General features: G+C 44.4%; 2 protein-coding genes across 11 annotated transcripts in view; both read left to right on the top strand.

Moving 5' to 3' along the window:
• Positions 1–80: 80 nt before the first annotated feature.
• Positions 81–4,178, top strand: nsmce4a (NSE4 homolog A, SMC5-SMC6 complex component). Of its 2 annotated transcripts, XM_035606123.2 has the most exons (11): positions 81–330; positions 532–753; positions 858–938; positions 1,183–1,313; positions 2,675–2,823; positions 2,969–3,068; positions 3,186–3,276; positions 3,364–3,458; positions 3,550–3,598; positions 3,692–3,777; positions 3,907–4,178. In XM_035606123.2, the coding sequence occupies exons 2-11, from the start codon at positions 555–557 to the stop codon at positions 3,970–3,972; spliced, it is 1,047 nt and encodes a 348-aa protein (XP_035462016.1). In that variant the 5' UTR covers positions 81–330; positions 532–554; the 3' UTR covers positions 3,973–4,178. The 2 variants fall into 2 exon arrangements, with proteins under 2 accessions (XP_035462016.1, XP_035462017.1); XM_035606124.2 differs by lacking the exon at positions 81–330 and having other exon boundaries at positions 557–724.
• A 1,025-nt stretch (positions 4,179–5,203) lies between these two features.
• tacc2 (transforming, acidic coiled-coil containing protein 2) overlaps positions 5,204–22,652 on the top strand; it is a 48,819-nt gene continuing 31,370 nt past the window's right edge. For 5 of the 9 annotated variants that reach the window (XM_047334987.1, XM_047334990.1, XM_047334989.1 and 2 more), the window contains exons 1-4: positions 5,204–5,610; positions 13,122–13,366; positions 14,039–14,137; positions 15,811–22,011. In XM_047334987.1, the coding sequence (XP_047190943.1) occupies positions 5,500–5,610; positions 13,122–13,366; positions 14,039–14,137; positions 15,811–22,011 (6,656 nt within the window). In that variant the 5' untranslated portion in view covers positions 5,204–5,499. Of the gene's footprint in view, positions 5,611–6,625; positions 6,754–8,600; positions 8,702–9,423; positions 9,493–10,485; positions 10,858–13,121; positions 13,367–14,038; positions 14,138–15,810; positions 22,012–22,652 lie in introns of those variants that run through there. The other 4 variants (XM_047334986.1, XM_047334988.1, XM_047334985.1 and 1 more) reach the window with 4 other exon arrangements.

Raw genomic sequence — 22,652 nt, forward strand, 5'->3', positions numbered from 1 at the left:
GTTTCAGCTCAGTTTCCTTTCTCAACAAACTACGAATGCAAACATAACTTCTTCCTCTGAATGATCAGACGCTCGTGACGCGCCCTGTGTCCGTGCGCCAAGCAGGGACATTGACGTTTTGTAAATATAAATATTTCGACCAGGAAGATCAACAACCAGAAAGTACAAGGACTTGACTGTTCCCGTGGCCCTGCTGGGATAGGAGCGGCAACAGTCTCAACACTCAGCTAAATTGCTAACGCAACCGATTTTGGAAGCTAACAAAGGCTAACAGCGTTAGCTCACACTTGAGACACAGGCGACAGAAAAGATCAGCACTTCCGTTTTCCGGTAGCCGCTCGCCCGGCAGAAATTTGTTTCTGGTGCTGGTTTAATTTGTCTTGTTCGTCGCGCATTTACATAATCAATTCGCAGCAAAGTCGATCAACTTCCCAACTGCGCCCAGAGTTTTCTTGGGGAGTTGTGGTCAGGAAGTAGTCGATCAGCTGCTGCACTCTCAAACAAAAACACAGTCTGTGTTGCACGTCGCAGCTCGATCCACACGCCGAGCGAAGATGAAGAGGGCCAGAGCCGGCGGCGACGACGAGGCTCCGCGGCAGAACGGCTCCGCTGGCCGCAGGAAGGTGGACCGGCAGCAGAGTAACGGGGGCGACAGCGGCTACGGGCCGACCGACCTGCAGGACGACGACAATGACCCGGGCCTCAGGAGGGAGATACGGAGCAGGTACAGAGAGCTCATCAACTCCGTGCAACGTGAGTAAGACGCACCGGAAGGGAGGAGGAGGAGGTGGTTGTTGTGTTTATGTTTGTTTACATGTCTCTGATGTGTGTTGTTGTTTTTTTTCTTCTGCTTTCAGAGAATAGAGAAGATATGCTGAGACCCTCCAACAACAAACTCACGGAAGTTTTAGAACAGGCAAACAAGCTTTTTAAAGATGGTGAGTGTGTTGAGGTAGGGCTGCAGACCGCTGTCACTACACAGCAAGACACACTTTTCAAAATAAGAGCAAATTCTTAATACGTAACGTCTCCACTGGAATGTATACGCTTAGTGTTTTCAATGCATGGTTGTGTTTTGCCTCCCACAGTCTAAAGACTTCCAAGTTATACATTATGCAATTTTGCATTTGTAGTATCCCGTCTGTAGCTCGGTGAGTTTGATTCCTCTGTGTTCTCTGGCAGTTCGACAGGCGAGGGAAGCGGCTCTGGACGCCCAGCTGCTTGTGGTGGCCACAGACCTGGGGAAGGAGAAAGCCAGCCAAATGTTCGCTGAGGGCACGGCTTTCGATCCCACTGCTTTTGCTGAGCATCTTGTGAGTGCATTTATTCTGAATAATACACATTATTTCAATGCGCACAAACACAAAAACATGCACTACTGAGGCGGCCCAGTGACGGGAGTAGGGATCTGTTAGGAGTGTCAGTGCAGGAGTCATGACTGCTGCTGATGCACCTGTCATTGTGTTACCTAGCCTAACCGAGTCTATAGTGGATGTGTAAACAGATAACTGTAACACATTAGCCATCACACCTTTATAAGTAGTAATGAGCAAAAAAAATTCAAACATTCATAAAAATTCATAATAGCTTCACAGTCATATTATAGTGCTTAGGTTGTTTCTGCTTCTACTCTTATCCTGTATTTGATCTAAACCAGTGGTTCCGTGCCAGAGACCTTTATGGTGCATCACAGATATTCTCTGTTCATTTATTTTTATTTATTTATTTATTTTTCATTTTTATTATTTTTTAACCTGTCCTGCCCCGCAGCCTGATATACAGTATGAGGAGCTGAATACCTTATGTGTCAAACAGATTTTACTTTAACAGGAGAGTTTTAATATACTCCCTTGTCTGTTTTATTATTTCTTTAGTTATGTTATGATTTGTCACCGGGCCGGACAGAGGGACAGAAATGGGGATTGGGGCACAACAGACACCCCAGAGAAGGGACCATACCTGCAAGAGAACGGGGATGGGGCGTGGGGACAACAGAAATGTTACACGTAAAAACACCAAAACCAATAACATGGCATCAACACTGGACCATTATGGGGCACCTCCTCGTTCTATAGACGCCACTTGGGCTACACCCACACAACTATGTGATAGTTTTAAAACGCATCACTGTTGCTATGTTTGTCTGCAGTCCACACTGCTCTGTAGTTTTTTGAGCGCCTAAAGCACAGAAGTTTGGAAACGCTTCTGGCCTCGTTTTAGTTTGAAAATTTGCGAACGGGCAGTCACCCGCATCCGCTTACCGATTCTTTGATCAGTCACCACTCGACTACCAGAGGCGAAAGCAAAACGTTACAAACACTCACAATCTGTAAAAGTGCCACTTTGTCGTCGGCCCAAGAAAATAAATCCCTCCTCTTACCACCAACGCCATTTAAAGATAAAAAGTGAGTGTTCCATAGTATGGATGTTGCCATTGTCTTATTGCTTGAAAATCTCACTTAAATGTCAATTTCCTGGATGATAAAGCACAGTATAGCTTTGTATCATTGTATTGTATATTTTTTTTTTATTGGCTGTTTATTTAACCAGATTGCTCTTGTTGAGATTAAAATGTCTTCGAGCAGTGACATGATAAATATATTATATAATACAAGTTAACAAAAAAATCAGAATGCCTTTGTAATGCAATCAACTGTCTCTGCCTCTCTGACAGTTGTCCTTCATGGGTCTGAACCGACTGGAAGACGAGGAGGACGAGCAGAACGGAGGTACAGTTGAAGGATACCTTCCCCAGGACGCCTGGCACCGGTTGGCCAGGAAGGCAGAGTGTTGTTTCAGGACAGCACCCTCCTTCCACTACATGTGAGTACAGTGTGTGCACATCAAGTCTAAAATTAAAAACACTTCATTTGTTATTATTCTTTGATTATTTTCAGCTTAATTATTGCATTCCCCAGTTCATTATTTTCTTTTATCAAACTTTTTTTCCTCCGGCTCCTTTCCTCAGGATGGGCTCCTTCCATGCAGAGCCGCCTCCTCCAAAGCCTAAGATAGCACGTCAAATGAAAGCAACTAGCAAGGATGCCAAAAGGATAATGCCAACTCAGGTAGCTAAACAAACTCTTCCATGGGTCGAATTACTTCCATGCTGGTGACTTTGACTTTGCAGACATTATCAACAAGACCGTTAATATTTTCTGCCTCATGTTCATGTTTTTTGTCAGCTGAAGAAAATGGACGATTCCCATCAAGAAGCGACAGAGAAAGAGGTGGAAAGGATCCTAGGATTCCTGAAGAGTTATTACCAAGATGACCGTGAGTTTAAAGTTGACCTCACTATCATTAACGTATTATCTTTGTGTAATATATTATTTGCTCATGTGTAAAATGTTTCTTTTTCAGCAACAACACCAATTTCGTATTACGAGTTTGTCGTTGACCCCAACTCTTTTTCCCGGACAGTAGAGAACATTTTCCACACATCCTTTCTGATCAGGGTGAGCCGCCTGTGCTGAAGTTTGTTTGAATTGAACCTGTCCGCCCTCTAGTGACTGTTAGCTGGCATTACAACATTTCTCTGTGTTTCAGGATGGTTTGGCACGGCTGTATCTGGATAATGACAAATTGCCTCATATAGGTTAGAAGATGTAACATTCAGTTGTTAAATTCTGTCTGGGGAATGGGAAAGAAAATGTTTCCAGCTACATTGTTGTGTGTGACTATGTTTCAGCACCTGTTGAGGAAGGGGATGTGGAGGCTGAAGGATCATGCAGCCGCAAACAGTGCATCGTCTCTATAAGTCCAAAGACGTGGAAGGTTAGCGAGTTGTAGTCCTGAACACAAAAGACTTAATCTGGCAACAATACGAGACCCAGCATAAGTGCGTGATCTTTTATATCTTGGGTTTTAATTTTATTATTACAACTGTTTGTTCTTCTTTCCCAGGAGCTCATAGACGTCTTCGGCATCAGAGACACAATGATTCAGCCTCCCAGCTCACAGAATGAGTGAGGGACCACGGCTATTTTGTCAGCTGTATCTGAAATAGTTTTTAGATGTGATTCTGTTTATTTTTAAATTTCTAAATAATAAAGAAACAGTCTTAGGAATTTAAGACATGTAAGTCACATTTTGGGGTCATACTTACTGCACCTTTTATTTTTATTTTTGTTTTACTGTTTTTACAAGTTTGAATAATAAAAGACAAAGAAGAGAAAGCTAGTAATGTTTTCTTTTATGAAACTGAGCACATGTAAATATCTCAATTGGTGCTGCACATTATTGTGTCAACATAATCTAGTATACAATATATATTTCTGATATACCCGTCCTAACATAAAACTTTCTGTGTTATTAGTAAAGAAAATAGTGAATGCTGTAATTTGAATAGTTATATAGCATTAAATATTAACAGACAGATGTTAGTGCTGTGCACTGGCAAATAATAATTTGTATTATTATTAGCCAGTGCGCAACTTTACATAATATTCTTTTTTCTAACCAGGCCAATAGTTAATTGACAACCACTTGAAGATCTTAAGAGAACAGTTCAAATACGTATTGGTCATGATAAATATTTGTTTTATCTGTCAGCAGTGTTTCCCAGCCTGAAATAACTGAAAGAAAAATATATATTCTACACATTAGGAAAAATTGCTCCTTGGTTGACCTAGTCACAACCCACAGATGTACAGTGAACAACTGGTGAGTGAAGATTGTTTTTTTCTTTTTATGGGGTCAAACACTTCAATAATTTGGAACCACTGCCTCACAGTGGCACATCTTCAAACATAAGGTTGATGTGGGAGTAAATAAAAATAAAATAGCTCTGGTCTGGTTGTGACAATGTGTTTGTTTACCTTCTTAAGCATATCTACTCCTGAAGCTTGCCTCTGTATTTTTACGTTGACGACAAATAGTTTTAAAATTGATTCTAAATTTGAAAATTTAAAAAAAAATGCATTCATTCATGTATTCTAAGTTGTGTCATATAATCGTTTAATATTTTTTTCTTTGCTGTGATTTTCTCCTTGCTCTTTTTCTGGCTGAGCGAGCTTCACTATGATCAGATTTATGTGGATGAGCACACTGGTGTCTACTTGTGTTCTCATCGCGATGATGTTCCACCATCCTCTCCATCTCCTGGGTCTTTTAAAGGCACAGGCACCATTTATGCTGCCTCCCATCTCTCCCTCTCTCCCTGTCTGAGCGTTTCCTCCCTCTGAAGTAGTGCTTCGATCTGCTCACCCATGCGGTGGTCGGAGCCTATAAGCGGCATATGAGGCTGGAGAGAGCATCTCCCTTTTTTCTTCACACACGCACACACACACTTTGATCAGGTTGGATTCCTTATGTAATGTAGATTTTTATGTAACAATGGCTTGAATATATATATGTCACATCTGCACCACAGGCAATGCAGTGCAGAGCATTTATTAGTCACTGAGGCACACACTCGCACAGACACAGAGGCGTGCACACACACACTCTGTAGCAGAGACCTTTCTGCTCGGGCAATGCTGAGGCTGACTGATAACGATGCAGTTCTGCAGAAAGGTGCTCTGCCAGCCGTGTAGTGCCAGGGTCACTTCACCAGAGGACGACATGGAATACAAGATGGGGAGCTGCATCGGAATCTCCCACAAACAGGTAAATAGAGGAGAGGAAGTGTGATGAACAGAGGCTCACTGCAGCACCGCGGCGGTGCCTGTCTCGCTGAGCAGGTAGAGAGTGTGTGAGAGGAGGCAGAACAGATTTCACTGGTGAAGGGCTGAGTCTCTTCCCAGGCAAAGGCAGAGAGAGAGACGGTGTACTCTAGTGGTGGAGGAGGGGTGTCGTCAGCAGGGAAAAGGAGCAGTGGAGATGTGGAACGGGGGGTGACGTTGGGAGGAGTATAAAAGGGTGAGAGGGGGATGCTGATTGTAGAATGGATAATGTACATGTACTGGATTGATTGACAGAAGCCTGAGTGGCTGTTGAGAAAGGTGAAACATGCTAGACAAACTGGGAGAGGAATATGTTCACGCTGCGAGTGTGCTGTGATGTCTGTCAGAAACCGAGCTGATCAAATCAGTGTTATTTATAGGGATGATAAGCCTGCTCTCCCCACAGACTTGGCTCTGCAACTCAGGGCGGCCTGTGATGATGGCAGATAATACCGGATCCCAAATGCATTTGTACATTTTGCTCTTGTTTGCACGTTTGCTGTGAGGTTTGTGGTCGCGGGAGTGTGTTCCAACTGCTGTCCAGAGATGTCAGTCACTAAAAAACATAAGAGAGACACGCTGTTCTCCAAGCTGAAGATGAGACGATGAATGGATGTAAATCCAAACTACAAGTTGGATGAATATTACAAAAGCATGTGCAGCTTTTGACATGATCGGTCAAGGAGCCAGGAGGCCTCACACCTCGTCCTGCTGTCTATCTAGCGTGCCTGTTTGTTTACAGTGTTGCCCTAGTTTCCCCTCCAGCTGACTGACGGGCCTCCTGAGCCTGTCAGAGCAGGTGTAAACCCCCAGTCCACCATTGCTACCACTGCAAAGCAGACATGGCTTCCCCGGCTCCGGTTCGGCCTCCTCCCCTCCGTCCTGTCCCCACCTCTGCTCCTGTCCTGTGTCCACCCTTCGTCCTCTCCTCCCACTCAACGTGCAATGCAAATATAGCAACAGACTCCTCAGAAGAGGGGACCAGAAACAAACATTGGCCTTGAGTCTGACAGTAAACGGACTGAGAGGGGGTTTGTCAAGAGCCAGAGGCAGACACTGTGTCTGGAAAAGTCTCTTGATTTCAGTGGTGAGTAGTTCGCAGTAGGTCGCAGCATTGGTGCAGATGACGGATTACTCGGTTGATTTATTGTCGTCCTTCAGATGGAAGAGTCGGGGTATGAAAACTCAGGGTAGATGGTCAGAGGTAAAGCGTGTATTGACATGTGTGTTACTGTGTTTTGCTTTTATCAACACGTTGGATGCAGTGAGATGATTTCAGTGTATTTACGGTGGATACACATGGTTTGAGCCACAACTTCATCTACTGCATAGTATGTTCACCTGCTTTCCTTTGTCTCTTGCCTTGTTGAATTATATTATTTACAGTATCTGAGACATACTTTATTCTATTACTGCTATGAAAAAAAACCATCAAAACATTTGAAGTACTATATAGTTTAGTTTGGATGTTGTGCTGCTGCTGCTGCTGCTGCTGGGGTTTCGTGCCAGCGAAGGGGTCAGATACGGGGCAGGAAACAGTGACCTCATAGTGAAGGTGTCTAACCAGAGACATACAGTGCTCTTCCAAACCAGGGAGCTCAAACGATGGCCTGTGTTGAGTGATGGACAGGCAAATGATGAGGTGAGCAGAGACCTGGCAACGGTGTAGTCATATGATTTGCTGCATAGGCTTTGGTTGCTGCCAGAAAAAGGCCCAAAACACTGATGCCAGTTCAAGTGCGTACACATCCACAGAGTGGAGGCTGAAATTACACCCCATTCACACAAATAGCAAGTGGGCAGGCAGAGGGGTTGCCACACTGCAGAAGATGAGGGGGCGGGGGGGACAGATACTAATTTTTCTCATGGCATTATCAGTGGAAAATTGTCATAATCTGAAAAATATTAATTCAAGAAGGAAAGGAATGATTAATTCATTATTTTTCTTTCATTTGGTTCAAAATTAGAATGGTTTGGAAATGAAGTGCGAGTGAAAAATTGTGCACAGGGCTGGAATAAAGTTTAGCAGTGGATATCTCTATTTATACTTACATATCCAGGTCAGTGCTTTCTGACTAAACACAGTCCCTGCAGTCAGATGAGGAATGCATAAACAGCCCCTCCATGGCACTGTATGCTGACTGCTCGGCAACAATACAGACGTGTTCATGTGAGAGAAAGAACGATGGCTGTTAGAGGCAGGGTTGGCTCTGCCTGATTCAAAGTCGGTCATCGGTTAAAAGCTGCTGTGAGCTTCAAACAATTTCAATATCTCCACAAATGATTTCCAAAATGTAGTGTCAATATAGAGATGACAAATCAGTTAAGAGATGCACCGGGATACACTTAATAGCCTTGATCCTACCTCCTGTTCAGTCAGAAGACCGAACTCTGCTCCAAGCCAAGAGATGTCACGATCTGTCATTTAACCGGTACGGATTACTTTACAGGATTACTCCGCCTCAGTCACTGTGTCAGTATGCTGCAGTCACTCTCATGCACGAGCACTAAGTGGTAGAGTGTAGGTGTTCTTATTCTAGGTCATTCGGACCGGAGGGCGGCCTGCTGGTTATGATACTGTATTGCAGCAGGAGTTTTTAATTTGTCTAATGGAATTTTAGAGCGATCTGTGAAATCCACTTTTATACGTACACGATAGTTGTCCCATCAGTGAAGATGTTGTCTTTTCCAGAGGTAAACCCTGCACTTTGGTCCGAGGGGGAGGTCTTGCATCACAGGTCCCTAATCTCTGAAAGAACACAAGCGTTTATGCATTTTCTCTCCCCGCCCAGTTCAACCTCACACCAAAGACCTTTAATCCTGTGGAGCACAAGTCTGTGGGACCACAGCAGCCCTATGCACTCTGCCCCTCCCTCCCCGTCTCTCTCTGTTGAACCTGGACATGGCTGAATGCTGATGGTGCTTCTGTGCTAGTGTCTTTCAGCCGGCTGATGTGAAGGGCCGTTGGTTTGGTCAGTTGTGGCCCTGCAGCTGGCTGAGCCATGGGGAACGAGAACAGCACAACTGAGGCGTTGGTAAGACGGAGCTCGCTGGCACTGGACGGCTGAGTTTGCTACTTGCTGCACCCTGTTCTGCCATACAGCACATACTTTGAACTTTCTTGTGCACGGAGCACTAACAAAACTAACACTTGCTCGCATGATTACGAACTGTTGGTCGGGATGTCAATGGAGCTGCTGCGGAATACGTGTACATCCTTATGCTTGCTTGAGGCTTGTCTAATAAGCATTGAGATAACACGCCTTGTTTTACTTTGTGGTTAACCTGTGTAGAGCTGACTTCAACATGAGCTTTTTATGCCATGACTCACAGGACGTGTCTTGATCTACGCTCCCTGCTATAACTCTGGTATCTCTTTATAATCCGCCATTCCTTTGATTGGTTGGTAGACCATTATGTCTGCCTCCAGTTTGTATGTAGAAGTATTGTTCACTTGTTTTCAGAATCTTTTTTTTTTTCTGGAACAGCAATTAAAGAAAAAAGACGACTGTTGAATAATGTGCACATGTGACTCCAGCAGTGGAATTCAGGATTATTCTAATAGGATTAAAACATGATCTATAGACTCACTATAACACTAAAGCTCATTAGATGTGTTGGAATGGGTTTTAACACTGTTTGCTTTTGCCTCATAACACAATGGTGATTGGTTATCCGTGCATTAGTGCATACCACTACAACTATATAGCACATTATAGGTTTTCATCTCATTGAACTCTTTCATTCCCCATTATAGCCAGAAGAGGGCACTCCAGAAAATGTTGTTCTATTTCCACCACAGGAAAATCAAAATGACTGCTTACAGGTACTGTGTGTGTGTGTGTGTGTGTGTGTGTGTGTGTGTGTGTGTGTGTGTGTGTGTGTGTGTGTGTGTGTGTGTGTGTGTGTGTGTGTGTGTGTGTGTGTGTGTGTGTGTGTGTGTGTGTGTGTGTGTGTGTGTGTGTGTGTGTGTGTGTGTGTGTGTGTGTGTGAGAGAGAGAACGAAAGAGAGAGAGAGAAATCTAATTCATTTCCACAGTAATCATGATACTTATTTTGCTGTAGTGATCATTAGAGCAGTTAGGATGGCAGAATTTTCTCAAAAAATATTATCCCTTCATTTGACACATATCTTTGTACAGGTGGGTTTATTTTATTCCTCTTGACATCCTAATCAAATGTTAGTGAAATTGGAAGATGCATCCTTGACACTATTTACTACCTTTGTCTAGTTTTATTACCTGGTTGCATATTTTGCATATTGGTACTTGGTATTTGAGGAGGAGATAAAATGTGATAAGGCCCAAAAAATATCAATAGAAGAAAATGCTTCAATGTGTATCTAAAACCTTTTTAAACGATGAGTGGGATCTGTCATGTCCAAGTGCACTGATGAAGACATGCCGTGTAATGATGGCACACCTCAGCGACACGGAGAGCTCAAAGATGGATCAGGAAGAAGTTTCAGTGATGCAGACGGATAATGTTTGTCTCTGTGTGCCTGATATGTACCCATGTGTGCATGTAACCAAAGCTTTTTCAAGTGTAACCCGATCCTGTCCCGGAGGGTCACTGCAGGTCCGACCTTTGGCCTAATTCTCAGCATTCACCTGCAGAGGCACTGTCAGGCAGCCAGTGCGACCATGCAGCCGGAATACACAGCAGCAAGGGAAAAGGTGGGGGGGAGGCTGGAGCAGAGGTGGATATTGAAGGAGGGAAGAAAGAAAAGTGGGAAGGGAGATACGGGAGGAGGAGGGGATAGAAAGAGAGCTGAGTAGAGGGGGAGAGTTTACAGTAGAGGGGGAGGAGAATTGTCAGCATTGGCCAGCCCAGTCAAGTCAGCCAGTCTCACATGCAAGCACTGTGTTTGTGTATGTGTGGTAGGTTAGTGTTTCTAGACTCCATATACTGCACACACACACACACACACACACACACACTGAAAAAAAACCCAGAGGAGGCTCATGGAAATTTAAAAGGGGAGTGGCGGCTACAGAGGACAGGACAGGGCTGTGGAGAGGAGGAGGAGGAGGAGGAGGAGGAGGAGGAGGAGGAGGAAGTCAGCTGAGTCAGTCCAGGAGAGGAGAGGGAGCGTCAGCAGCATGTGTTGCAGCATGTTTGTGTCGTCAAAACACAGAGGCTGCCTGCACACTGAGCAAGGTAGAAGGGCAGCAGAGGAGCACAATGCTGGGTAAGTGCAACTCAATTAGAGATGGTGGGATGAAACTTGTAGGGAAAGAGGCACCTTGTTTTACGCAGGATGGACAATCTGAATCTGTTTAATGTGTCTGTTTGTGTGAAGGTCTGCACCTTCCCCCCCCCTCTGCTTACAACAGTCATGTGCAAATTATTTAAATCTTGTCTGCACATGGACACTGACACACTCAAGCATTGTGCCACTTGTCCACGGATTGTTGGAGTTTTCAGCCAATCTCAGCTTGCTTTCTGTTTTGATCTTGTGTGGGTTAATTAATAACAGGCAGCGTTTTCCGTGTGTGGGGTCAAACTGACTGCAAAAGTCTCCTTTCCACCTCACTGAGCGTCCACATGGTTACACTATGACCCCATGATGACCTTTTAAGTGGCCAATAATATGGTGAAGCAGTGTTAGGTGTGAATTTGGGCACGCTCTGCTTGCTGCTGCTGTTTCTATATAACAGTGGAGAGGTTAGTTTTGTGTGTGCATCATAATTATTTATATTTCAACCATCTGACGTTAAAACTGTTTTAATCTCTTCATGGACGAATGTCAAGGGGTGGAGGATTTAATTTTTATCTGATTGTGTAACATTACCTGAAGAAAAAATAAAAGGCCGAAGGTAGATCACAGGCATTCAGAGTGACAGTCTTACCAGCAGAAGCATCTTTTTGGGGGGATTTAGTTTCTCATCTTCTCTGTTGTTACTTTTTTGTTTAATGTTAAAATAGCAACTTTTGAAACTAACCCTTTAAATATGCAGATGTGACGAGACAGAGGCTGCACGCAATCGGTCGGCAACAATGTCAAGGCAGTCTTAAAAGCCAGGCACGGCTCATTGTGTTCGTGTGAGCAGCATTCATGTTTGAGGAAAAGCCATGAGATCCTCCCAACAGGGCTGCATGTGTCACACAATGGAAGCTCTTTGTAGTGGTGACACAGGTGAGCCCTGACTCAGATCCTCGCCAATACATACACAGCTTTACTTGTTAACCTGTTTCAAGAAACTGCATCCAGGAAGTACACCACTGAGGTGAAACCAGGTGGCAATTGTCTAGTCCATCTTGAGGCATTTGATTTAGAAAAAATAGATACTGTATATACAAATTTGTGACATAAAACCTAAAAAAAAGGGGTTTTAGTCTAAATTTCCGCCCGTTATGAGTCACCTCTGCTTGTGTGCAGCCATGCTGTCTACTACTGGGTCATAAATAATGAATGAATGGATTCAGTTCTGAATCTCAGCAGGTCCAGTATTACCACAGCCTTGTTATAGCCTTCTGCACACAACTCCTGGATTTTCTGACAGTTAAAGGTCTGCATGATATCTACACGTTGGCCGGCACCTGCACATCTCCATTCATATCTGCGTGAGTGATGGTGACTCGAGGGAAAAATTACCTCCGTAAACCGAGGCAGCGTTATGCGGTAGAAATTCCATCACTTAGTTGAATGTTGTTTGTGTTGCTGCAACTTGATGCCACTGCAAAGTGTTGTGGTGTGTGGCCGGACCCTGCCGATGTGTTCGACAGTCAGTCAGGCAGACAGAGAGAAAAACACATGGGATTTCAGAATAGATAGAAGTCACACTCTCTTCAGGTTGTTCAGGGAAAGTGACATGCAGAGATCAAGGGACAAGTTTTTTTTTTACTCAAGATTACGGAAAGAATTAGAAACTGAAAATGTCATCGAAATGATTTGCTCTAGACAACTATTAAACCATGTGTCTGTTTATGCTTGTCACAGACCAGAAGGACTGGTTTGACTTTAATGATTATTCCTACTTCATAGCAGACTTCCTTATGAGGTGTTTCTAAGGTGAAAAAAATGCCAAACAGCTGATCCTTTCAGAATATGAGTTATGTGATGTTCAAGAGTAGAGCGCCAATAAAGCTCCAGAGATTAGCCCCATGCAGTGAGCCTGCCATTCTTTCAAGGCTAGTTATAATCCTTTGATTTCAGTCATAGCAAAGTTAAAAAAAGATTGAGAAGCAAAGAGGAGGTGTTTGAGTGGAAGTGGCATACTCCAGTCTGTATGACTTATGTATTACTATACAAATAACATGTTATTCAATCATGCGACACGTTGGTGGAGTCATTTGTTCACGATGTTTGGCTTTGAGCATTAATTCTTTCGGCGTTCCAGCGTTTGCCCGCAACATGCTCACGCTTGTTTCAATACACACTATCATGCATAGAGCAACCGAGACTGTGGCATGTAGTGTTGGTCGCTACAGTTATGTTTCACTGCTCCACAGGCCGAGGCTCACGCTGAGAGTTTGACCCAGAGGGACGACAGGCCACTGCTGACTGAGGCCACGGCGAGCCTGCAGAGTCTGCCGCCTCAACCGGGGTTCCCAGACGTCCCGGTCATCACCGGTGTGGAGGAGAGCAGAGGTGCGGCTGGAGACCAGGAGGACGAGGAGGAGCTGGAGTTTCCACATGACCTGCTGCCCAGTCTAGACTTCAGCAGCGAGCTCAACATCTGGGGGTCCTCGCTAGGGTAAGTTATCCACAAAGAGTCACATCCGCATGTGTACACAATATTTCATTTTCTCAATCAGCTCCTTATTACGAGCAGCGATGTCCCACTTTTTTTGCTGCAGTTGTTTGTTTTTTCTTTACTCCTCATGGAATACATCTATCTAATGGTTTTTTGTTGTTGTTGTGTTTTATTGAGGTTTGATTTACTGTCCATGTAGTTGAAAAAAAGTTATAGTGAAATACTCAAGATTTAAAACAGCAGGGTTTGATTTGCAATATGTCAGAAATCTGTCTGTCATTCCCCGATAAGTCTTTCTATTTCCATTGAAGGTCATAGTGGGACAGGAGCCTATCCCAGCATGCACTGGGTGAGAGGCATGGAAAAGTCACCTGGAAAGGTCATCATAGATTGGACTCACAAAAATGAGCACTATTGCATACTTAATGTTTATAACCAACTTGTTTTTTATAGGTAAAGAAATGATAGTGAGTTCTTAGATACACTGGAAGATGCAGGCTCACCATGAATAAAGTCTCATATCATAATCACTGTATAATGTTTAACAATTCATTTAGATTTAGTTTGCTTGATTTATGGCTGCGAGGGAACAGATGTCCCCAATAACACAGTCAAGGTGAAAAGGAGAAAGTTAATCTGATATTGATTTGTTGCACGTGTGAATGTGTGCAGAGCTCAAACGAGCTCAGGCGCAGGCAAATGTGACCCTTTGCTGGCCGGCCCGCAACATCACATGGACGCGCGTCGACCGCTGGTGGTTCTAGACACAAGGTACCATGAAGTCTCAGCATGATGGGCAGGGTGGAGGTCTGCAGTGGGAGTGTGGTTAGCAGTGGAGTGTATAAATATTAAAACCAGGGAGCATGGAGTGGAACAAAAACATGACATGGTGATCCCTGTTTCTAATTCATACCTGTGTGTGATGGATATCACAGTTTGGGTGTTGTCTCCCTGAGAAGACTTGGCTTGAGGTGTGGTCATTTGCTTTGTTTCATGCTTGGGTGCAATATCTGCAGACTGACTCAAGTGTTGCCTGGTATTCTGCTTTTGTCCGAGTGCTGAGGTTAATTGCTCTAATATGTTGACGGCCTGAATGTGTTCTGACACCCTTACTGCGGGAGCATAATGATTATTGCTGGTTTGAAGTATACATTTTAAATAAGTATTGTGAAAATATTTGCCGAACGGTTTGAAAATTTCAACCTGCAGAAAAGATAAATAAAAAACAAAAAAAACATCTGCCTTTAAGCCACACACTGCCCAATACCAGAACATAGACACCAACTCTGGCAAAACTTGTCATCTGCTACAAGATAACTGTATTTTCCTGCTTTCTCATCTTATTTATTTATCTCAACATGATTAATGACTTTAGTCGATGTGATTGCTGCATGTGTCAGAAAAACAGATGAGGGGATGTGGGGGGCAGATGTCCAAATAAGCAGCTGGTGAGTGTAGGTTATATTATACATATGTAATGATGATCTATAAACATAATGGGACTTAAAGATTAAGATAACCCCACATCGTTTTCCTGTACTACAAGCTAGACACTAAGCAGTGACTCAGCCATTACAACTGAAAAGGGAAAAGCTAGCCTGCACTCTAACATCATAATGCTAACTATTTAATTGATGGAGTGTTTTGAAGGGCAGCGTCACTGCTTTGATATCTGATTTATGAACTAGTAATATACTACTATAGTATATGAGCATTTGCAAGATATTTTATTTTTTTATAATAACAATAAGGCTGTAATTATTTATATAACATGGTTCCTTCCCTCTTAGAGTTTAATAATCACAATACTTAACATAAAATGAACATTCAGTTGGTGGACTGTACGGGTAAGGACTCTTCCCAGTGTTAATACTAGGTTCATACTTAAAAGTTGGCATGAAAATTACAAGCAATCTGTACAATAAACCATAAACCAATCAAATTATTTAAGTCAAACTACTTTTTGTTATTAAGGTTTTAAGCTTTTTGTGTTCACTCAGCAGAGAGACAATGTTAAGAGATGAATGTGTTGAATCTAATTGAGGAAAATGATTATGGACAACGGCACAGAGGCAGTAACAGAGACTGCACACATCAAAATAAGTAAATATATATTTGAAGGCTAGGGGGGAGTTTGTATCACATGTTTAAAATTGCAATGCTTTATAAAGCTGTAGGTGTGTCTGTACATTCCAAAATAAAACATGTGTTTTGTGTATAAAACGCTTAGCATGTTCATTAACAACCATATACTGAGAAACAGCAGGTATTATGTGTTGTAGGGGAATGCACATCTCAGAATAGTCCCGAGGACAGTTGTGCGTGCAGTGTCTGAGCATGGGCCTCTGCTCTGCCAATAGCAGCGCTCTGTGGCATCGTGGAATGAGCAGCTGTCTGCCTGACAGTCCTAACTCCTTAACTTTGTCACCCTACCCTCGTCTCAGACCTCATGGCAGCGAACCAGTTCCCACAGGTGCCCAGCATGCACCTCAGCCTGCTGCCACACCTTACCCGGGTGCCCGACCCCTGACCCCTCCCTCATCTGCGCTCATAGACAGGGAGCTCCAAGAGGCCTTCCAGGAATGTGAAGAGGAAATGGCCTCACTGGGCATACTTACTCCCACAGAGAATCCCAGCATCAGGCATGAGATGGTTCATAATGTAGGGAAGAAAACTGGAGACGTAATAGTTAATAAGTCCGATGAGTCATCCTCAATTTCTCCAATCGTAGTCCAGGCAGGACATAGCGATGGAAGCCATGGAAACATGAATACACATGGAAACAGTGAGACAGCAAACAGTCAGAGGGACATACTTGTGTTTAGCTTCAGGAATTACATACTGGGCACTGACATTAGTGCTGGAGCAAAGAGTAAAATAAAAGCAGCCCCGAGCCCGGATGAATGTCCAGAGATTAAGATAGAGAACGACACTCAGATAGATCAGCAGAAGGAAACACCCCAACATACACTATCAGAAACAATAACAAAGCCACAATCATATACAGAAACCCCAAAAGATGTTCTGTTCTCTGAGCAGAGAGACATTTTAAGAGAGGAAAGTGTTGATTCTAATGCGGCCATTGAGGAAAATGATAGTCTAGATTGTAATACAGTGATTAGGGACAAAGGCACAGACACAGTAACAGAGACTGCAGACACAAAGAAAGAAAATTATAGTGATGAGTGCAGTATTAATGTTGGAATAGTTGAAACTGAGGAGAAAGATGATTCAGTAAATAAAATATCGGGAGGCAATGGTCTTCATTTAAATGATAAATGTACATTATCAGCGTTGCAGTCAGAAGCACAGACAGGAACAGGCAAACACACAGAGGAGACTCAGTCAAAAAAAGACAAACAGATGAATTCAGAAAGTGACAGACCGGCCGGGCAGGACAAAGAGGCAAAGAAGAAACAAAAAAAGAAACAAAGGAAAAAGAGAAGAATGGAGAAGAATGCAGAGACTGAACAGAAAACAAAGACAGTAGTGCAATCTGAAAATGATTTGCAGGCGGAGTCAGTCATAAAAGCAGGCCATCACGCAGATTCAGAGGCAAATGTACAATCAGCGTCACAGGCAAACACTCAGACTGTGATTTGTGGGCAACAGCCTGATAATGGGTTTGATTACAAGCAACAGCTGAGTCCCGCAGGCAAGCCCTGCCCCAGCCCCCCACTATCGTCCTCACATAGCAGACAGGATCATCTTACTGACTGTTCACCTGCGTCCAACCAGGCTCTTTCTCAGAGGCCTCATCAGTCCGATGACCTCAACCGCACAGATGCCCCATGTGGCAAGAATCATAGCTCAGGCAAGAAGGCACAGCGGAAGCAGCATGCAGCCAGGGGTGTCGCCGACGACAAAAGTACACCCGTGACGTTTGTCCAAACTACAGTTATCGATCCATTTGCTTCAGCTGATAAGAGATCAGATGCACAAACACCGGAGGCTATAGTTTCTACAGAAGCAGTGATACTCACACAGGAAAAACAGAGCCCACTCACCAACAGCACAACTTGTGTGGGAGAGAGTTGCATGGAGGAGAGTGCCCTTGAAGAGGCTTTAGTGGTGGTTGCTGCGTTGCCACTGACAACACCCACGATGCCAGAATTGATAGAAAGCAACGGGGAGGGAGAAAGCGTGAGGTGTAATTCACTGGAGAGAGTAGCTACTGTGGCAATTGCAGAGCGTGAGGAAGCAGTACGAGAGAAGGATTTGGGAGGAAGAGAAAAGTGCCTCAACTCTGCAGACGGAGAGGGAGACGGACTCCTGGTTAGCCTTCCACAGATCTCATTAATCTGTTCAGAGGGAAAATGCTCACTTGCGATCTTAGCCAAAGAGGGACTGGCTGTGTCTGAGAAAAGCTGCAGCAGCAAAATGCCACACAACTCGGCTGAGACTGAAATAAAGGGACCGAGAGGGACTACAGGACACAGTGCAGACGCAGAGATTTCACCCACTGAAGAGGGAGACAGAGAAAAGGAGCCACACCGGTTAGAAGGATACATCAATAATTCTCCCCCTGGGCTACTCACTGGTCCAGATTGTCAGGCTCTCAGTGCTGTGGGATTGGTGGGAGCAGGAGAAGGAGGAGGAGGAAGAGAGGAGGTGGGAGAGAAAGGAGGGCTGGCTAGAGAGCACAGTTCATTCAGCCAGCCAGGAGGCTATGCTAGTGTGGTGTCATCAGCTGAGACCGAGGCGTGTCTGCCCACCGATGTTGCAGAGTCACCGCTGAAGTCACAGAGCTGGAGGGAGCCGATTGCTACCGTCACTGAGAGCATCTGCACCGAACAGGACCGTCTCTCTAACCCCTGCGAGGAGCAGCATGGTGCAGCAATTTCCCCACTCCCCACTCACCCTGAGCAGAGCTCCAGCAGTACAAACAGAGGGGTAAGGGCTGATCTCAAACGGAATTCAATTTCGGAGGAAGCACCGTCTTCGGGACACACTTGTGAGGAGTCATCCATCACAGAGGCAGAGAGAAATGCCAGCCGAGTGTTGCTGTCATTGATTAAACCTCAGCCTCTGACCGCTTCACAACCAATCCCAGTCGAGCGACAAGCGAGCAACAGTCAACAGGTACAACCTGAAAGTAGCACAACGGAGACCAGGACAACCGAGAGTGCAGCTGAGTTCCAAGTCCAAGTCCAGAGCAAAACTGGTAGCCCTGCTATGTCTGGAGGGGTTGTGTTTGCATGTGGCAGCAGTGGAGGCAACCACAGAGTTCACTTTGCAGACAGTGTGAAGGAAGAGGACAGTTCCTCTGTGGACTTCAGGAACATGCCAGTGTTGGCAATGGACTTCGCCTCTTTGCCTCCGCTGACCGTGCATGAAAGTTTGTATCATCCAGTTGTTGAGGCCAGCTACATCTTCCCAGATTTCCTCAGCTTGAAGAGGCCAGAAATCCCAGCGAATGCAGCTCCTACCAAGGATGAACCAGCAGGACAGAGCTCAGCTGACTTTCTGAAGCCACAGAAAGATTCCCAGTCGGATAAAGGAGATTTGGAGACAAAAGATACTAAGGATAACATTACCAAAGATCAGTCAGGTAATAAAAACAACCCGGTGACAAATACTGTGGATCTACAATCAGTGACAGAGACCTTCACAAAGCAACTTCCATGTCCTTCAGAGAAAATTCAGCCTGGTAATGAAGAACGTTTTGACCTTTTACAAACAGCAGGAGGTGCCATATCTACGGCTGATCATTTAACAGCTGAACAGGTGTCGACAAAGCTAATCAAGCAAGAAGAGGTGGAAACAATAAAGGGTCCTTTAAATCTGTGTTTGTCAAAGGAGAATAAGCTCAATAAGTTCCATGCTGAGTCTTCAGGCTCAGTCAAGCCTGACGAGCCTCAGGAGTCCACTTTACTGAGTGATGCTACTGTCATTCTTGAAGAAAAAGAAGGTAACCAACACCCTCTCTCTTCACTGTCTGTGTTTCTACCTGAAAATGTTACCTGCAAACCTTTAAGTGACGTTGACCCCAGTTCAGAACCTGAAACTGTCACCTTGACCTGCACAGCCTCTACTCAGACAAAGCCTGGTGACCCCAGTTATCAGCTTCACACCCAGTTAGATCATACACCTTGTGGATTAGTTACCGCAGATCACATGAAAGCAAGTGAAGGACCTAAGTCTTCAATTCACTCTGCTGATCTGGAAAAGGATGAATCAGTGACTTCAGAAGTGGCAGCCTCTGACCAGTCGATTCCTGTTATCGAGCAATGTGCCAGTAAACCTGCTTTTGTACTGCGCCCCCCTGGCCCAATGTTGAGTCACTTGGAGTTCATTACTGACTGTGGTATCTGTCTTCCTGAGGATACAGAGAAATGCAGTGCCGATGGTGACAGCACCGTAGTCTCTGGAGAGGTAGAAAGCAACAGGAGCAGGGGAATGACACAAATGTCTTTATCACAGGATCTGGAGCACGTTGATATCAGCATTGTGGCAGATGAGACTTTGACAAAACTGGAGGTTATGAATTCTAACACAGAGTCTGTCCTTGAGCTTGAAAATTCTGCAATTAATGATGTAAATATTCCAATTTCACTGTCACTTTGTCCAGTGGAAGCACTTGCAAATGATGAATCCAATAATGCAATTTCCCTATCTCAAACTAACCCAGACTCTGTTGCCATTGGACATTTCATCCTTGAAGCATCCATTAGGAATAGTCTCATAAATGATAGCTGCCCACTCAGGTCCGACCTGCCTACCAACGAGGCTCATGATGAAATGAAAATAGACAATATGAAAGAGAAACACAAAATGGAAGATCAGACCTCCATGCTGTTTGAAAAAGACAAGAAACAAGTTGGAGAAGCAACAATGGATAATCAAAAGGAAAAGGCAATCAGCGGTAAGCTGCAGACAGAAAAGACAGTCACAAAACCACAACAGAGTAATGGGCCAGATAAAGAGGCCACAGAGAAAATTGGAAAGCTGCAGCCATCACATAATCATAAAGTACAAAACAATGAGTTACTAATAATGGATCAAGAGGAGGAAGGAGAAAGGGATATGAGGATTGCATCTACAAATGACAAAGAGACTTCTTCCTCATCTCCTGACGCACCTGCAGAGTCATATGAAGACACGCTAATCCCTGAGTCTGCTCCTGAACCGGAGACAGTTTCTGATCAGAGTTTGCGACAGACTCCAACAGCAACACTGGAATGCAGCTCTGACAGGGGTATGGGTGTGAGTGCAGCCCTTGGCCAATCACCAGAGCAAAACTGTTTTGCTCAGCAACAGGAGCAAAAGCAGCAGCGTCAGGGATCAACACAACCCACAGAGGAGTTGTCAGGTGACCGTCTAGAGGATGTAGAAAAGACTAACAATCAGGACAGGCAGACCCAAGCACTGGTTGCAGGGATAAAATGGGTAGTAGCAGAAAGAGACAGCTCTGTTGGGGGCTTGTGTCGGTCAGGAAGCAGGGAGGAGTTGACACGTGATGACAGCAGAGGCAATGAACGAGTGGTAGGTTTAGAGAAAGGAGACGGAGAGGGAGCACAAGCTGTAAAAGGGGTTGACAGGGAATATGTGCCATCTCATGCTTGCAACAATGTAAATGAGAGTGGAAGGGCCACTGAGAGAAATGCGTCAGATGAGAATAAAAGCCCTGGTTTAGGGTTAGTTAGTTCAGATGCAGAGTTTGTGAGTGATATGGGTCAGCAAAAAAGCAATCTATCAGCTGCATGTCAAGACCAACATGGAGAACCTGAGACCTCAAAGAACACTGCTGTACCTGTTGAGTCTGCATCACAGGAACATGAGACTTCACCTCCTCGGATCTCTGTTTCACCCAATGTAAGCACAGATGGCCTAGATATTCATACAGAAGTTATTCCAAGTGCAAACCAAGCTGAAGAAATTCATACAAAAATACTGTATGATCCTGTTGGGCAAGCAGAGGCTGTGGAAAATTATTTCAGTGCTGCCGTGGGTGTGAAAAGCGACAGTAGTGAAATTCTGGATACAGTGTGCAAGCCTCATGAGAGACAAAGCCCCAATAGAACCTCAGCAATTCAAAGCAGCGAAGTAGTACGAACACCCATAAATGGCCCTGATGTAGGGGAGATCACAAGAGAAGATAAAGCAGCTTTGGACAAAGAGAAAGCTATCAGCCAGGGCAATGGACAAAGTGAAATGAAAGCAATAAACAACGAAGCAAAGGAAAAACAAGGGGTTATAGACAGTGGCTCAGGATCAGTTAAATCTCCAGAGCTCTGTGAAAGTGTGGTGTCACACAGCAGCACAGAGACTACTGTTTGTCATTCTGAGGGGAGCATTGCTCTCTCTAAAGCAAAACGCCTGGAAGATCTTGCATCGCCTTCCCAATCAGAGAAGCCGCACGAGCAGGGGTCGTCGTCAAAGCCCAAAGATGTCAAAGATGATACTATGGCAAACTACATTGTTGCTGCTTCCCAGTGTGAAGGGAAATCACTTGATGTCGAACCACTGTCTGTTGAACCACTGTCCGTTGAACCACTGTCCGTGGATACAGAGGCGGCAGATGAGTCAGAGAGGCCTGTTCCTGGACACACAACCCAGGAACCACATACGAACTGGATAAAAGCACTAAAAGAAGCTGCATCCGGTTCTCAGAGTCATCATGTTAACACAGTGGAGACCTCAAGGTAAACACGAGAGCATGTGTCTGAAGTTATTATAAGAGCAAATGCCTTAAGATTAGAAGAGCACACACGCACAACACTTTACTGTGAAAAACGTATGGTAATGGAAATGACATGCCTTGTATCTAAGCGTCTAAAAGGTCAGTGGAGGTCATTATGCCCTCCCCCGATGTGAGCGGGCTGTCACATATCATCTGCTCATGTATATCACATAGAGAAAGGTTATGAGTTTGTGTTGTTTTGCCCGAATCGTCAGAACAAAGACTACGTGTTAATGATTTGGGGAGATGAATATCTACATTTCATTAATATTCCCATCGCTTATAAATCTGGAACGTTCAACTACCATTCATTTAATATTGATGGATTTTTGGAGGTTGTTTTTTTTAAATTTTAACTTTCAGCGTTCTAGTAACACCATGCTCAGGACTCATACAGAGAGCAGTGCGACAATGAATATGAATGAGGAGGTAAACACAGAGCTGCACTTTGTATTGACTGGAGCTCGAGTCAGATGACTGTGTCTGTTGAAGTCTAATGGAAGTAATGCAGCCCTTTATATTCAAAGGATGACATCAGCTGTGACATCGTCCCTGCTCTCCAGGGCAAGAATGGACCTTTTTTTCCACACAAAACCCACTGCT

This window comes from Scophthalmus maximus, chromosome 10 (assembly GCF_022379125.1).
Source record: "Scophthalmus maximus strain ysfricsl-2021 chromosome 10, ASM2237912v1, whole genome shotgun sequence".
Taxonomy (NCBI): Eukaryota; Metazoa; Chordata; class Actinopteri; order Pleuronectiformes; family Scophthalmidae; genus Scophthalmus; species Scophthalmus maximus.